The sequence below is a fragment of the Hypanus sabinus genome, chromosome 4 (genome assembly GCF_030144855.1).
Source record: "Hypanus sabinus isolate sHypSab1 chromosome 4, sHypSab1.hap1, whole genome shotgun sequence".
In the NCBI taxonomy this organism is placed as follows: Eukaryota; Metazoa; Chordata; class Chondrichthyes; order Myliobatiformes; family Dasyatidae; genus Hypanus; species Hypanus sabinus.
In genome coordinates, this window is record NC_082709.1 from 39,998,764 (window position 1) to 40,016,705 (window position 17,942).

A 17,942-nucleotide genomic window follows, 5' to 3' on the forward strand; every position below is an offset into this window, starting at 1 on the left:
TAAGGAGACAAGAATTGCATGCAGTACTGCAGGTGTGGCCTCACCAGTACCCTGTACAGTTGCAGCATAACCTGTTGCAGATCAATATATTTCCAATATATTATCAAGTCTGGGATTTGTGTGGCATGGAAGAGAAATAATAACAATTGTCTTCAGTGCTTTATTTCCTTAAGAGGTGTGATTGATGTTTCAATGAAATACTTCGGATAAGTGACACAAGTGGGACATGAATCACAACATACTAACATTTTATTCATCTTTTAAATACCAGAATGATTACTGTTGATATTACTCATCTCTTTGCCAACCAACAAAAGCAGCATTGCTTTAATGGTTTGTACAAAAGTAATACGTGACATATACATTGAGCCGCCAGGTAATGTGACACACCCCCTGCTTCAATAAGTCTATTTAATGCTGACACATGGCATGTAACCATGAGTCTTGTGTTTGTGTTTGTGTTTGTGTGTGTGTGTGACAAGCAGTCAAAGAGGGAAGTGAAGAAAATGTCTTACAGTATAATAGGTAATGTTTGGTACTTGGTACATGATACATTTTGCAAAGTGGTGAGTGCATGAAAAATGAAAGTGGTTACTGACTTTTCTCCTTAGCTGGCCAGTGAATATAAACAAAACTAAACTGGCTTAAAAGAAGTTGCACTGTTGTGATAGATTGAACAACTGAAGCATTAAAAAAAATCTAAGGTGCACCAATATGTTCAGTACTTTGGCATCTTATGGCAGATCCAGTTGTATTTCAAATTTTATTATTTTTAATCTTACTTTCAGCATAAGGATTTTGTGTTGAGAACCTGTGCTTTGTCAATATTGTAATGTGCACTTGCCATGGAGTATGGTGTGAAATGCCAGCAATAACCAGATAGTTCTGTTGTTAAAGTAATATGATTTGAACGTTTCTATGTAAGTTGAATATATTTGCTTAAATCTCAAGTAAATCTATGTATTCTTGCTGGCTAGTGAAACCTTTACATACTATGGATCAACTCTTTTCTTCCCCGAAGTTCCAGTATACAAAACCAGGTTTTATAGAGGTACGAGTAAACCAAGATAAAGCTTTTAAAATAAGTATGGGACAGATACCTTGAGAAAAATGCACATTATAAAAGAGTAACCAAACTGTTCCTCAACATTAAAATCTTTATGTTGGACTAAAAATCCTAATAGTCATTTTTGGCAAAAGCTCTGGAGGAATCACAAATGTTTGGTTTGACTCTGTTGAAGTTGAGTGACAGTGGGAGGTTAAGAAGCTGCCACTGAAATTCCAGATGACTAATTGAATTTGATATACATGAGTTTATGTACATTCCATTATTAGGGTGTAAGCTTACTGACACTACACTCCCTGTAGGAAAATTTATTGGATGGAATCCAGATGAAGATGATATAGCAGTCGATCATAAATGGATTCCAGTGTTTTAGGAGTTGCAAACATTTACAGTAGCAAATTGGTGGTTGATGCATTCAATGTAGTCAATAAGAAATCACTAATTGACTGTAGAAGCAAGGAATGACACAAAAATAGGTTGTTAAATGGAGCAATAGGTAGAAGACTGTTCTGTAAAGAGATCTCAGGATATTAGTTCAATTTCAGCATCTACTTTGTTGTGATTGTCCTGTTTATTATTTATTGTAATGCGCACACTGTTTTGTGTACTTTATGCAGTCCTGTGTAGGTCTGTAGTCCAGTGTAGCTTTCTCTATGTTTTTTTTTGTGTAGTTCAGTCTAGTTTTGTGTACTGTGTCATGTAACACCATGGTCCTGAAAAACGTTGTCTCATTTTTACTATGTACTGCACCAGCAGTTATGGTCGAAATGACAATAAAAGTGACTTGACTTGATGTCCAGGATATGAATGCCATGAAAATTACCTTCTCTGTAGCAGCACAGCTCGGTGCATTTCAAATATGACTAACGTAAATTATATAAACTAACTTAACATTAATCATACATAACTTACACAACAACATAAACAAAACTAAACATAATGATAGGAGTGCATTGAGGTAAATTAATTCCTCAATGGTGGGGAGATCTGAACACATGATGGAACATACAGTATATCAATCCCTGCGTCATCTGTGAATTTCTTTGTATTAAAAATATAAAAAGGTCTTCACAGGTAAGATTGTGGACTGTACCTCATTCTTAGATCAATGTTGCCATTTGATCTCACTCACTACTATTGTAACACTTGCCCCCTCATTGGACCATTTAGGTTGTACCATAGTTTAGGGAAACCCACGCATAGTTAAGACACTCAACATACTCCACACTTTTCTCTGACCACACCCCATATTTTTCTTCCCTTCCCAAACTTTCTATGGCAGACTCCAGAGACAGTCTAACGATGCTGACACATTTTCCATGGAACATTCGGTGAGTGCTTATTTATTATGAGCCCAGCAGCAACATTGTGTGGGTTGGGTTTTAACATTCCTTAAAGACAGTAAACATTCCATAAAGAAGGTTTGGAATGAAGTAGCTGAAATTTTTTTGGACTTCTAATTAGTATGAATAAACTCTTCTTATGTTTCCAGTTGGTTATGGGTATCGATTATAACTGACGTTTTGATGACAAACTCTACCATCTTCATCAGGGATTGATGCACGGGCATGTCTAGTCCGGTGGTATACATACCCCATCACCCATCCCTCCTGATTAGTTAGTCTTCAGCGAATCAGGTTTCAGCTGTCCCACCTTCTTTACAATTGAATCCCAGTTCATACCTAGAGCGAGACCTTCATTTTTGTTAAAATTCTTTTTCTCTAGTTTTATTTCAATGGCTTCCTTTATCGGGCGGTCCCAAAAACTATTGGCGTGGCACAGTAGTTTAGTGCCATTGACATAGTTCTATGGCCATTGTGAATGTAGTGTTCTGCTACCGCCAATTTCTCTGGATAATCCAAATGGATACAGTTGATACAGTCCTGTGTTCTCTGATGTGGGTTTCCACCGTGTGCCCCATCTGGCTGATATACACTGCTCCATATTCACAGGGAATCCTGTAAATGCCAGTTGACCTGTGTTCCAGGTCATCTTTGACCCGTATAAGCTATGATTTGAGCTTCCTTACGAGTTTATGGATGGTATTAATCCGGTATTTTTTCAGGATCCTGGAAATCATGGAGATATCGGGAAGACTGGTGGTAGCAATGGGTTCCTCCTCATTTTTAGGTTTCCTGGTTTTTCCATTGGCCCTTTTAAGGGCCTAATTGATTTCCTACACCTTGTAATCATTCTGTGGGAACGTTGTGTGTAAACATTTTATTGTGGAGACTTTCCGGGTCTGAAATAGTTTTTGCACAGTTAATCAAAGTAGAAAGAACCGCTGTATGTTGGGACGCATGATGGTGGCTGTTATTGTTGAGGTATAAGTCCGTGTGAGTAGGTATAAATACCACCAAACTAGACATACCCTGGCATCATCCTTGATGAAGGTGACAGAGTTTGTCATTGAAACATTGGTTATAATTGATACAAGTGCCCGGCTGGAAGCCCAAGAAGAGTTTATTCATCATACATACCAGGACAGCACTAGATCCCTTTTCGAATTTGTAGTAAACAAATTGAAAGTAACCTTTCAATATAATTTATGGTTTTAATAGTCAAAATTCCATCTTATTCTCGGTTAGATATTGATACTATTGGGTTTAGTGCCCTAATAGAGCCTCAATATATGCTAATATCAAGCTGTTAGCCAAACAGATTAATGAATAGGATCAGGTGCTCTTTGATCCACTGAGCTCTTTCAGTTTATTCCTTTCCTCCTAACTCCAGCATTGTGTATGGGACTTTCAATAGGGTCTTCTAAGAGACTCCTGGATAGGTACATGGAGCTTAGAAAAATAGAGGGCTATGGGTAATTTCTAAAGTAAGTTCATGTTTGGCACAGCATTGTGGACCGAAGGGCCTGTATTACGCTGTAGGTTTTTCTATGTTAAATATGGCATCATTTTTACAAACTAAAATGAATAGTCAAATTTCTATGCATTTTCTTTTAGTGTGGATTTTCTTAAAACTCCAAAGGTGCAATAGTAGATGAGATTATTAAAAAAACACCTGAGAAATTAAATTGCACATCTGATTCAGAGGCAGTGCCTTTTTATATCTTGCAGTCATTGATTTTGACACACAGTTATGATGGTTAGAAGTGTACGGAACTCAAATGCTTCTCATATATTCTAGAATATAGAAGATTACTAATGGCTCAGAGTAAAATGCTGCAGCTGTGTTGGCCGTTCTACCAGTCTCCTGTACTTTCATCATTTTCTTTGTTTCCTTTTCATCCTTCTCTGAGACAGGTCAGCACCACTGTTCTCATTGTTGTGTCTGAGAACCTTCCCATCAGGAAGTATACAGTATATCAATATAACATTTTCAGTTACTGAGATACTGGGCTTGTCTGCTTTGCCCAGGGAAAGAAAAAAAAATGCCACTTAAAAGCTAAAGTAGCCAAAATGCCAACTTAAGAAAGATCATTGACATAAAGTCAAGTGATTTTTGCAGTTTGTTGAAGGAATCTGCTCAGTTTCCTGTATCGATGTCTTCTCTGTAGTTTGCGGGTTCACCAACAGACTATTTGCAATCATTTTCTTGTCTTATTTCTGATGGATTATCAAATGAGAAGACTTAGCATAGTTCTGTCAATTAACTCAATGCAAAAACTTTTAATTTTTCAAATACAGTTTGTCATCTATATTATAAATGCTGACACCATTCTGCTAATGGAAGTCTCTGGCACAAAGGCTTTGCCATTCTCTTGTATATTTTGCCACAATAAGTTAAAATGTTTAGTTTATACACAACAGCTTCCAAGAACTGCAAAAATCAAGATGTTACTAAATTTTAACATTTCATTTCCAATAACCTTAACAGCACATCATTTTCAATCTTGAAGGAATCTAATCTCTCCATCATTGCTTCTGGTCTCTTTAATCAAAAACTTGTGAAGCAAGTTCACTTGCTCCAAATGCAACTTACTTCTGTATTGTGGTCTTTCAAAACTGTTTACATCACATTCCTGGTCATATTTCCTTCCACTACTTCACTTCTTCTTACCTCTTGGTCTTAAACTAAATCTTGTTTTCTGTTTCCCCGACAGTATTGGTCCATAGGGTGAACAATAGGTGGAATGGGGATTACACATCGATTAACTCCTGTGATGTAAGAAGGCATAAGAATCACTTGTTCAACCTTGAGAAAGATAATGTGATTTTAACATTGTGAAGATACTAGCCTTCTATTTAGGTTCATCTTTTTATTTATTTCTTATTCTGAGATAGAGCATGGAACAGGCCTTCTGGCTCACTGAGTTGCACAGCCCAGCATCCCACTGATTTAACACTAGCCTAGTCACAGGATAATTTACAATGGGCAATCCACCTACTAACTGGTATGTCTTTGAATCATGGAGAAAACAGGAGCAACCACAAACTGTTCCAGCTGCTACCATCCGGGAAATGGTACCTCAGTAAAAAAGCCAGGACCGACAGGCTTGGGGACAGCTTCTTCCACCAGGCCACCAGACTGATTAATTCATGCTGATACAACTGTATTTCTATATAATATTGACTGTCCTGTTGTACATACTATTTATTATAAATTACTATAAATTGCACATTGCAGATTTAGACGAAGACAATGTAAAGAATGTTACTCCATGTATATGAAGGATGTAAGTAATAATGTCAATTCAATTCATATCAAGGAAGCCTATACACTTTATGGGAAGGATGTACACACTTTGTTACAGAGGACACAAACAAAATGTTGGAGTAACTCAACAGGTCAGGCTGCATCAATAGAAATGAATAAACAGTTGACGGTTTGGGCTGACAGCCTTCTTAAAGAGGATGCTGAAATTGAACTCCGAACTCCGACACTCCAATGTCCTGAGCTGTGATAGCATCGTGTTAGTTGTGCCACCAAGGCGCCTTTCTTACACAGGTTGATGCTGACAGTAAATGATGAACATTGAATAATCTTACTTCTCACCGATACTGTAGTAAAGTCAAATAAAATTTGCTGACTGAATTGAGTTTATACCCTCAGATAATACAGACATATAATTGACATAGAACTAATGTGATGTTTCTGCTCTTGTATTTCAAGATACAATGGGAAGGTCAATGCTAGGTTGCTTTTATTATAAAATTGTTAGTATGTGAGGTACCATGGAAACCACAACAGGTAGAAGATCTGCTGTAATGTCACCTTTTGTCCACCAAGTATAATGACTTGCAGTTTTATACAGCAGTATCATTTGGTTTATTCCAAAAAATCTGTCCAATGAAGCAGTGATCAAACTGTTATTCAATGTAGAATTTTGATTTCCCAGCAATTAACTGGCAAAGAGTTTGGGCATTCTTGAATAACAAATTATAGCTTACTTGTGATCAAGAATTGTGTTGCTTCCATGAGAGCCTCAATGCAATAACACACTGTTCAGTAGAGTGTAAGATGGATTTTTCCTCTGTGCTAAATTCGTAATTTTGCCACAGGATGAGAACATTTAGGTAAGGCTCTCACTTCTGGCAATTATCTTTTGATTACCACTAAATAGTGTTCAGGGTATGAGGATAGGGTTTTATTCAATTTCAATACCTCAACAAGTTATCCATCTACACTCATGTGCAAAGAATGGACATTTAATCAGGGTTAATAAAGGGAACCCAAACTCATCTAATGTCATCACTGCCTTGGAAGATGGAAGGAAGTATCCCCATCTCCTTCTGGTATATTTATGGCAGTAAGAATCATGATTTATTTCAAAATAACATTGACAGTATCCTTCAAGAGTTATGGCATTAGAAAACAAAACAGAAGGAAGCTTAGTGAGTGATTGCCCTCTGCATTTTGTGGAACTCTGTCACTCTGCTGTGATGCCAGTTTAGTTGATTTTACCCATGTTTGCTTATTTAATGATTTACTATTTTAAGCATTTGCTTTAGGAGTTATTAGGCAAATGGACTGGATGAATTTCCTGAATATGTACTTCTGTTCATTATTTCAGAATGGGATCCTGTGCCCTAGTTTCTGATGATCCCTCCTTAAACCACTTAAACCAAGTCTCATTCCTCCTTTAAGAACTTACTTAAAATCTGGTTCTTTCACCAAACATTTTGTACATATCCTAAAATCATCTTAGATGGCTTAGTGTCAGGTTTTGTTTCAAAATGATACTTTACACCATCTTGAGGTATTTTATTACTGTATGTTTAAAGAGCGATTCAAATGTAAATTTTTGCTGTAGTTGTTTATAATGGTTGGTAAAGAGAAAGAGAAAATGCTGATTCTATCTTACAATGGAAGTTTAAAGGTGTTTTTTTAAACTTTACAGTTTATAATATTTGTATTTTCTCCACAGTTATGCATTGGCAGATGAAGCCTACAGATCTTTACGAGACCAGGACAAGGACCAATGTATACTTATCACTGGAGAAAGTGGAGCTGGCAAAACAGGTATCAGAATCAGAATCAGGTTTATTATCACCGGCATGTGATGTGAAATTTGTTAACTTAGCAGCAGCAGTTCAATGCAATACATGATCTAGAACAGGCATGGGCAAACTGCGGCCCGTTAAGCTTTTTAATCCGGCCCGCAGAACTTGATGAAATTATATTAATAAACCTTGTTAACGTTTTTTCCCCGCAATTCTGGCGTCTTCCCAATAGATGACGCACTCTATATACATTGACCTTTGTTGAGGTGCAGCGTATTACTCCACATTTGCGCTTTACTTTGTGACCTTGTGGTGACCCATTTCCTGGCACATCTGAACTGGCTCACAATTAGCCAGCGTTCCGGCTAAGGGAGATAGCCTGCGGGAATTTGCGAGCACAGAGCTTCGCATATTGGCGCGCTCTCACTGTTCTGTCATTGTGCGGGTCGTTGTTGAGTTTTGGCACAGGGGACAATTGAGTAAGAAGGAGCAGGACAAGTAGACCTGCATCTCCTACCGTTTTTGAAATAAAGACAGTCAGGAGGAGAGTGATGATGATAATATCTTGAAGGATAACAGAATTTTCAGTGCTTTAAAATAATAACTGTTACTATTAAAAAAAAGCTGTATTTTATTCATTTAATTTTCAGTGTTTTAAAAGACATTTCAATAAATAGCTAAATACCATGGGACTTCAAAGACAGATATTTTGTTGTAATGCATTTGTTCATTTTCAATTGAAATTAAAGCACATGTTTTCTACATATCCCATGATATTTTATTTTCTCTTATGAGGTGTATTACCAAAACACTCTGTCCATCTGCTCTTGGTCCGGCCCCCCTGTCAAATTTTAGAACCCTTTGTGGCCCTCAAGTCAAAAAGCTTGCCCACCCCTGATCTAGAAGAAAAAAATAAACAAATAAATCAATTCCAGTATACGTATATTGAATAGATTAAAAAAAAACAGAAATACTGTGTATTAAAAAAAAGTAAGGTTGTGTCCAAAGATTCAATGTCCATTTAGGAATCAGATGGCAGAGGGGAAGAAGCTGTTCCTGAATTGCTGTGTGTGCGCCTTCAGGCTTCTGTACCTCCTACATGACGGTACCAGTGAGAAAAGGGCAGTGCATTTCCTTGGTACACGGTACAGCATTTTAAGTCAAGATATTTGTGGACAACAGTAAGTTTGAAGATGAATAATAAGTTTGCAGAAAACATGAAAATTGGTGGAGTTGTAGAGAATGAGGAAGGTTATCAGAGGAGGTTGGTCAGTGTTAAGTTGTGAGCATAGTTGTACGAAAATCACCGCTGGGAGCTTAACATCCAAGGCTACACATAATTTCAAAAGGACAGGAAAGTGAGCAGAGGGGGTTTGGTGACTTTGTTGGTAAAAATAATGAAATCAAATACTATGAAAAAGTGACATAGATATAAAATCCTCGTAGGTAGAGTTAAGAAACTGCAAAGGTAAAAAGACCCCAATAGGAGTTATAAACATGCCTTGGAAAAGTAGCCAGAATGTGAGGTACAAATTACAATGAGAGATAGGAAAGGCATATAAAAAGAGCACCGTTATGATGGTCATGGAGGATTTCAACTTACAGGTAGATTGGGAAAATTAAGTTAGTGCTGGATCCCAAGATAATTAATTTGTGGAATGTCTATGAGATCGCTTTCTAGGGTAACCTGTGGTTGAGCCTACTAGGGAAAAGACAATTGTGGATTGAGAATTGTGTAATAAACCAGATTTGATTAGGGAGCTTAAGGTAATGGAACCCTTTGGAGACAATAATCATAATGTGATAGAATTTGTTCTGTAGTTAAAGAGGGAAATGCTAAAAACTATGAATTGGATGACGGTGAATAAAAGAAACTACAGAGACATTAGAGAGGAGCTGGCCAATGCTGATAGGAAAGGAACATTAGAAGAGGTGGCAGTAGAGCAACAATGGCTGAAGTTTCTGGGGAACTGGGATCAATCCATCCCAAAGAAGAAGCACTCTAAAGGGAGAGTAAGGTGAATATTAATGGGAAGTTAGAGGATTGAGAAACTTTTAAAAACCCATTGAAGGCAACTAAAAAAAAAATGAGAGAGAGAGAGAGAGAGAGAGAGAGATGAAATATGAAGGTAAGCTAGCCAATAAAATAAAAGAGGATACCAAAAGTCTTTTTCAGAAGAGAATACAAAAAGACTTTCTAAACAGTAAAAGAGGCAAGAGTGGATATTGGACCACTGGAAAATGATGCTGGAGGGGTAGTAATGGAGAGCAAAGAAAATGCATATAAACTGGATTTGTATTTTATATGGTCTTCACTCTTGAAGACATCAGCAGCATGCCAGAAATTCAAGAGGGATGGGGATAGGAGTGAGTATATTTGCTATTATGAAGGAGAAGGTGCATGGGAAGCTGAAAGGTCTGAAGGCAGGTAAGTCAACTGGACAGGATGGACTACATACCAGGGTTCTGAACAAGGTATCTTAAGAGCAGTGATCTTTAAAGAATCACTGGGATCTGGAATGATTCTGAAGGACTAGAAAATTGCAAATGTCACTCCACTCTTTTAAGAAGAGAGGGAGGCAAAAGACAGTAAGTTATAGACCGTCTATTCTGACTACAGTGGTTGGCAAGATGGTAGAGTCCATTATTAAAGGGAAGGATTCAGGGGAATTAGAGGCACATGATATAATAGGTTGAAGTCACCATAGTTTCCTTAATGAGATATCTTGCCTGACAAATCTGTTGGAATTCTAGGAGAAAATAACAGGCAGGATTGACAAAGGAGAGTCAATGGATGTTGTTTACTTGGATTTTTAGAAGGCCTTTAACAACGTGATGCACACGAGGCTGCTAAGAAGATAACAGTCTATAGTATTACAGGAAAGATGCTAGCTTGGACAGAAGATTGGCTGACTGACAGAAGGGAAAGAATGAGAACAAAGAGAGCCTTTTCTGGTTGGCTGTAGGTGACCTATGGTTTTCATCAGGTGCATGTGTAATAATCTAGATGACAGAATTGATTACTCTGTGACCAGGTGGTGGATGATACAGAGAAAGGTAGAGGGGCAGGTCATGGTGAGGAAGCAGCAAGTCCGTAATAGGACTTGGACAGATTAGGAGAATGGGCAAATTAGTGGCAGAAGATATAAAAGCATGGACTGGTTTCTAAAAGAGAAACAAATTCAGAAATTGGAACTTGGAAGTCCTCGTACAGGATTCCCTAAAGGTTAACTTATTGGTTGAGTTGGTAGTGTGGAAGGCAAATGCAATGCTAGCATTCATTTCCAGAGGACTAGAATGTAAAAGCAAGGATGTAATGCTGAGGGTTTAATAAGCTTTTGGTTGAACTGCATTTAGAGTATTGTGAGCAGTTTTGGATTATATATCTCAGAAAGGATGTGCTGGCATTGGAGATGGTCTGGAAGAAGTTTAAAAGAATGATTCTAGGGATTAAAGGGTTAATGTATAACGGGTGTTTGATAATTCTGCACTTGTACACATGAGTTTTAGAAGAATGAAGGGGTCTTATTAAAACCTACTGAATATTGAAAAGCCTATAGAGGGCCTGGAGAGGATGTTTCCTATAGTGGGAGAGACTAGAACCAGAGGGTACAGACTCAAAGTCGAAGAATATCCCTTTAGAAAAGGAAAGAGGAGGGATTACTCCAGACAGAGTTTAGTGAATCTGTGGAATGCATTTAATCTGGAGGCTGATAGGTTCTTGATTAGTAACGGTACTGCAGGTTACAGGGAGAAGTCAAGAGAATGGAGTTGAGATAGAAAATGAATCAGCCATGCTTGAATGGTGGAGCAGTCCTGATGGGTTGAATGACCTAATTCTGCTCTTTATTTCTTATGGTCTTATGATGCATCAGGGCATATAATTTGGGGATTTGGGTGGAGAAACAGTAGATGGAGTTTAATCTGGATAAGAGGGAGGTGTTGCATTTGCAAAGGCTAAATGAAAGAGTGGAGTATGCAGTAAATGGCTGGTCCTTTGGGAGCATTGATGGGCAGAGGAATTTTGGGTTGCTGTTGCACAGCTCACTGACAGTGGATAGGGTGCTAAAGTGCTTACCTTAGGGACAGTGAGTTGAGAGGCCATGTTGCAGCAATATAAAACTCTGGTTAGGCTGCTTTGCCATGGAACTTCTGGATGAATGGCTTGTTTCTGAACTACAAGTTCATTCTATCAGTTGTAATGATTAACCTTGGACAGAGCAGATATTTTACTACTTTGCCTTTATCCGAAGATTTATTATTCCTTTTGTGGAATTTGCATTAATTTTTACTTGAAACTCCATTCCTTCTGGGAAAATGAATCTTTGTTTGCTCTGTTTGGAGCCTAACATCAAATGTCAATCCATCACATAATTGCAGTTGATAATTATGTCTTGTGATTATAAAGATTTAGTCAGATGTTATGGATTGTGCACCAAATAAGATCTGAAAATATGCTCTCTATAATTGAGAGTTACATCGTAAACATTTGTATGGTGCATAATTTTCCTTTACTTAATCCACACCCTGTTGGGAGTCAAGCTCGGACTGGGATGAATTTGCAGAAGTTGTTTCCATATATTACAGAGCAGTTCCATGTAATTCTCTTTGTGTAAATTCCATTACCCAACTGGCACATGCCTGTCCTATGGCTAATTGGGGGTAGTAAAGCTGGGATAGATATACTGTATATTGGCAAATACAAGAGATTTACATTAAAAATACACTATAGATATGAGAATAATTTTGAGATTGAAATACAGCTATACAGGTGTTTATTTGAAATATCAGCACTGTGTATTTTGCTTGTTCTGTGCACTGGGCACAAAAATATGGTTTGTGAAAAATATATGGTAAGATTCATTCTAGAAAGTTCTTCCCAGTTTCTGAACCGTTCTTTGATTCATAGTGTAATTTGTGCTCAAATGTTATAAAGTGTTTTATCCTCCCTTTTGTCCTGAATTCCCATTCATTCTTATTTTTACCCCACTGCTCACAAAATTTTCCAAAAAGCAACATTAACAGCAGATATTTCAAAATGTAATTTTAATAATTTTTTAACCAGTTATATGTAGTAATCTAATTAAGTAAGATTAAATCAATAAAAAAGTTTTTGCCAAAAAAAAGGATTTTTATAATCATATTGTCAATATATCAACACAGAATAGCTCAAGTTACCAAAATGAACATTGAAAAAAATCATTAAAATTTTACTGGCTTTCAAAGCTAATTAAAACATACGTCATATTTATAAACTTTAAATATTCACCAATGGGTCTTTGTGCCTTAAAAGCACAAGCTTAGTTATTGAAGCCCATTTGATTGACTTTTAAATGAGCACAATTTGTGGAAACTTACAGTGATGGTAGTTCTCCTTCGAGTGTGGTTATTTTTTCTACCCTAGCTTGCTTTAAGGAAGAGGTTTTTTAAACCAGCACAGAAAATGGGGAGCTGGCAATAATAAATTGTATTTAAAATTTCTTGATACTTTGGGTTAGTTATGTTGATTTCCAAGCTAATCACCTCAATATAAAACAATAGAACTGAGTATAATCTCCATTCTTCCATCTTTTATGTTTTTATTCAGGTTTTATTATAATCATATACTGAATTTCATCTACTTTGCCATGAAACCACAATGGTAGTCATGGAAATAATAGACATTGATACGAATGTTGAACTCCTACCATGAGCAGATATACATTTAATGAAAGGGTTTTTGAATTATCCTTTCATTATACATTTTCTTTCTTTCTTTCTCTGCTTTATTTTTCTGATCCTCTTTAACTGTTCCATCTGCTCTCCATGCTTTTCTTTTGTCAGCATCTTCAATCAGTTCTTAGAATTCATTGGTTAAGCAGAGGGCTTGGATCATCAATGAGGCCACAGATTCTCCTCTTCTTGGTGACTTTATCATGTAAAGGGAACCATGGTAGTGTAGCAGATAGCATGATACTATTACAGCGTTGGAGTACAGAGTCCAATTCCGATGCCATCTGCACAAAGTTGTACATTCTTCCTGTGAAGCGCATGAATTTCCTCCGGGTGCTCTGGTTTCCTCCCACATTGCAAAGATGTACTGGTTAGTGAGTTAGTTGGTCATTGTAAATTGTCCTGTGATTAGGAAAGGGTTAAGTAGGTGGGTTGCTGGGCAGTGCAGTTTGCTGGGCTGTAAGGGCCTCATCTACGCCTTATCTAAAAAAAAGTGTCATTGTTCCCAGTAACTTAATTTACAAGTTAAATGTGTGAACAATAATGCAGGGGAAATACTAACAGTTGGGCATGTTCTGAGGTATAAGCAATTGATCAAGCTTTATTTAAAACTGTAGTGTTCTCGTGCAGGGTGTAGAAACTCTGAACTAACACCAAGATAAACCGAAGACAATGAAGACAGGATCGCAGTAAGGTTAACCGTTTACTGGACACTCTTCCATATTAATGTATGGTGAAAACCGTGAACTTTAAATACACTTCAACGCAAACTATCCAGCAACGCTTTCGATAGCACAAGAAAATAAACTTTATCAACCGTCATTTCTTTTAACAGAAACAGCGTTAACATTTTTACTTCAACATACCGAGTGTCATATGAACTTAACGGCATTGCTTCTATGATGTTTCTTAGTGCGTAGAAATGGAACATTTCTCGCGCTGATCCTGCACACACAAGCCCCCGCCTTCCCGTTTCTCCAAACTGGTATTTACCCACAAGACGTGGCGAAACCGGGTGTGATGTCATCACATGCTGTGATACATCACAGATTATGAATTTACCTTCAACAACTGCAACGTTAGTTATCAACCTTAACTTTAACTAGAAAATAATTACAAAAGAATTACTAAAGGGAAAATGTAATACAGCTAAACAAATGCCTTAAGGGCAACACAAAAACAGTACTTAAAATTATTAACTGCATTTCAATTGGTTGGTAGAAATGTCTCTTTGGTTGCTTCCCTAAATGATGGTGGTCAAAGAAATATGTATTTTGCATGCTGAACTCAAAATTATGCTTGATCAACAAATGAAATTGTGCTATATGTCCAGAAATAAGGTGAGCACATGGAACCCATTCCCACCCTGTCCTTCCCTCCCTAATCTTGGATGTAACTGGCTTGGGTGGTCCTTGTAGCACCTTTTATGCACAGTGTAATTTCCAGAACATTTATTTAAATCTGGTATTGTCCTGGCCTTTTTGGGTTGCTAGCTGCTTGTCTAAATTAACTGCATTTTCAGATTAGTTGATTTTCCATTTAAAGGGTACATTTTTATTTGGCCCATGATTGTTACTGCTGACACAGAACAGGCAAGGTTGAAAGGTGATTTTTTTTTCCACAGGTTTCCAATTGTCGCCACACTGTTTTATAAACATGATCAAATGTAAGGCCAGATTGGCATGCACTCACAAAGAATGTGTGAGAACTTTATTATCATGTGCTAATGTAATGTTTCGGTGTTCTCAGCCCACCCCCGTCTAAAGGATGTAAAAGCAATCCACATTGCCAGAGGGAGTTGTGCTTTTTTAAAAATTTGCAAACATGTATGAAATATTTCTGTTATTAAGAAAGCAGCTGGTTATTGTCTCCAGATGACAGGATACCGATTTAAATGAAGTATGCATCGAAAATCAGTAGAATAAAATATAGGTAAGAGTTAAGAGTGCAATAATCCCACAGTATATAGCTCAGTCTGAGATATTCTTGGATTGTAGTCCTTAACAAAAGATGACTAAAGCTGATCCACAGAGATATGAGTTTAAGCTATTTTAATTTGAAGTTTGTCCTATTAAGATTTGTGTGAGGAAAAATAGTCATCTTCTCAGGAAATGTGTAGCTTGAGAATATTTCAAAAGTTCAGAAGTACAATTATTATCAAAGTACATATATGTCACCATGTACTACCCTGAGATTCATTTTCTTGTGGGCATTCACAGTAAATACAATGAAGCACAATAGAATCAATGAAAAAAATCACCCATGGCAGAGATGGACAAGTAACCAATGTGCAAAAGACAACAAACTGTGCAAGTATAAAAAAAGAAAAAGACAGCAAAGAGATAGATAGATAGGTAGGTAAGTAAATAAACAAACAATAAATATCAAGAACACAAGTTGTCGAGTCCTTAAAAATGGGTTTTGGAATCAGTTCAGTGTAGAGGTGAGTGAAGTTATCCCCTCTGGTTCAAGAGTCAGATGACTGAGCAGTAATAACTGTTCCAGATCGTGGCGTGATGTAGCTTGCAGCAGCCACTCTGGAGCTGATATCTGTTATTTGTCAAGCGGGGTGCCGTGTGCAATCATAATCTGATAAGAAATAGACGTGGGAGCATGGAGGAACATCTGGAAATCTCCAGGAAGACCTTCTTTGTTGTTGCTGCTGCTTTGAAGTCTGGGTCTCTGCTGAGAAGAACAGGCCTCCCAGTCCTCAGGGTTGCATTGCCGGTGGCAGTTGGCAGGGGCGTCTTAATACGCTCGGCAGAGGATGGTGCTCGGAGAAGCTGTGCCGGAGGGAATGGTCAGAGTCTCGGAGGTTCGATGGACTTGGAGTCCGCTGCGGTCGGGACGTTTTCAGTGTGTTCTGTGTCTGTGAGGCTGGGTTAGACGGAGCTTTCATTGTGTGCTACGTCTGCGAGGCTGGGTTAGACGGAGCTTTCATTGTGTGCTACGTCTGCGAGGCTGGGTTAGACGGAGCTTTCATTGTGTGCTACGTCTGCGAGGCTGGGTTAGACAGCGCTTTCATTGTGTGCTATGTCTGAGAGGCTGGGTGAGACGGAGCTTTCATTGTGTGCTACGTCTGCGAGGCTGGGTTAGATGGCGCTTTCATTGTGTGCGTCTGCGAGGCTGGGTTAGAGGGCGCTTTCATTGTGTACTACGTCTGCGAGGCTGGGTTAGATGGCGCTTTCATTGTGTGCGTCTGCGAGGCTGGGTTAGACGGCGCTTTCATTGTGTGCTACGTCTGCGAGGCTGGGTGAGACGGAGCTTTCATTGTGTGCTACGTCTGCAAGGCTGGGTTAGATGGCGCTTTCATTGTGTGCGTCTGCGAGGCTGGGTTAGAGGGCGCTTTCATTGTGTACTACGTCTGCGAGGCTGGGTTAGATGGCGCTTTCATTGTGTGCGTCTGCGAGGCTGGGTTAGATGGCGCTTTCATTGTGTGCTACGTCTGCGAGGCTGGGTGAGACGGAGCTTTCATTGTGTGCGACATCTGCGAGGCTGGGTTAGACGGAGCTTTCATTGTGTGCGTCTGCGAGGCTGGGTTAGAGGGTGCTTTCATTGTGTGCTACGTCTGCGAGGTTGTGTTAGACGGCGCTTTCATTGTGTGCGTCTGCGAGGCTGGGTTAGCGGGCGTTTTCATTGTGTGCTATGTCTGCGAGACTGTGTTAGACGGCGCTTTCATTGTGTGCGTCTGCGAGGCTGGGTGAGACGGAGCTTTCATTGTGTGCTACGTCTGCGAGGCTGGGTTAGATGGCGCTTTCATTGTGTGCTACGTCTGCGAGGCTGAGTTGTGGAGTCCATAGCAGGGGTATTCCCTTCTGCCGCCTACATGGGATGACGAGTCTGTCGGGACCCTGAGGACTTGTGCAAACTGTGTGGTGGTTTCTTTCAAACTTATAGTCTTTTAACATCTTTGGACTATTTTTACTGTGCCCATGGTCTGTTTTTTTTATCAATTGTGCTATTGTTTGCACTGTTGTAACTATGTGGTTTTGTGCAGGTCCTGTAGCTTTAGTTTTTGGTCTTGTTTTGTCTGGTGGATTTGGAGCTCCTTTCCGGGGAATGCCCTAAGATGGTAGCGCGATATTAATACGCAGCAGCCTCTCCAGACTCTGGATTGGGGATTGCTAAATGTTATGTGGATTTTCTAGTGTAGTCTGTTCTGTCATGTGCTTTTGTGCTATCATTCTGGAGGAACGTTGTCCCATTTTTTAACTGCGTTGCATTTGTGGTTTCTAAATAACAATAAACTGAATCTGAATCTCGTGGTGTGGGACTTGAGGCTCCTGTATCTTATAGAGTACATAGAACATAGAAAACCTATAGCACAATGCAGGCCCTTCAGTCCACAATGCTGTGCCAAACATGTATCTACTTCAGAAATTGCCTAGGGTTACCCATAGCCCTCTACTTTTCTAAGCTTGATGTACCTATCCAATAGTCTCGTAAAAGACCCTATTGTATCTCCTTCCTGATGGTAGCAGCAAAAAGACAGCATGGCCTGGGTGGTGGGGGTCCTCGATGCTGCTTTCCTGCGATAGCACTCCTTGTAAATGTGCTCAGTGGTGGGAAGCGCTTTACCTGTGATGGACTAGGCTGAATCCATTACATTCTGATTGTTCTGCCATTCAAGGGCAATGGTATTTTCATACCTGGCCATGATGCAATGAGTCAATATAGTCTCCCATGCATCTATAAAAGCTTGTCAGAATTTTAAACAACATGCCGAACTTGTGCAAACTTCTCAGAAAGTAGAAATGTCTCTGTGC

At 38.8% G+C, this 17,942-nt stretch overlaps 1 protein-coding gene across 3 annotated transcripts in view; it reads left to right on the forward strand.

Annotated features, from left to right (window-relative positions):
* Window positions 1-17,942, forward strand: part of myo1b (myosin IB) — a 291,804-nt gene that overhangs the window by 110,304 nt on the left and 163,558 nt on the right. For all 3 annotated transcript variants that reach the window (XM_059966898.1, XM_059966897.1, XM_059966899.1), the window contains one exon: window positions 7,389-7,483. In XM_059966898.1, the coding sequence (XP_059822881.1) occupies window positions 7,389-7,483 (95 nt within the window). The remainder of the gene's footprint in view (window positions 1-7,388; window positions 7,484-17,942) is intronic.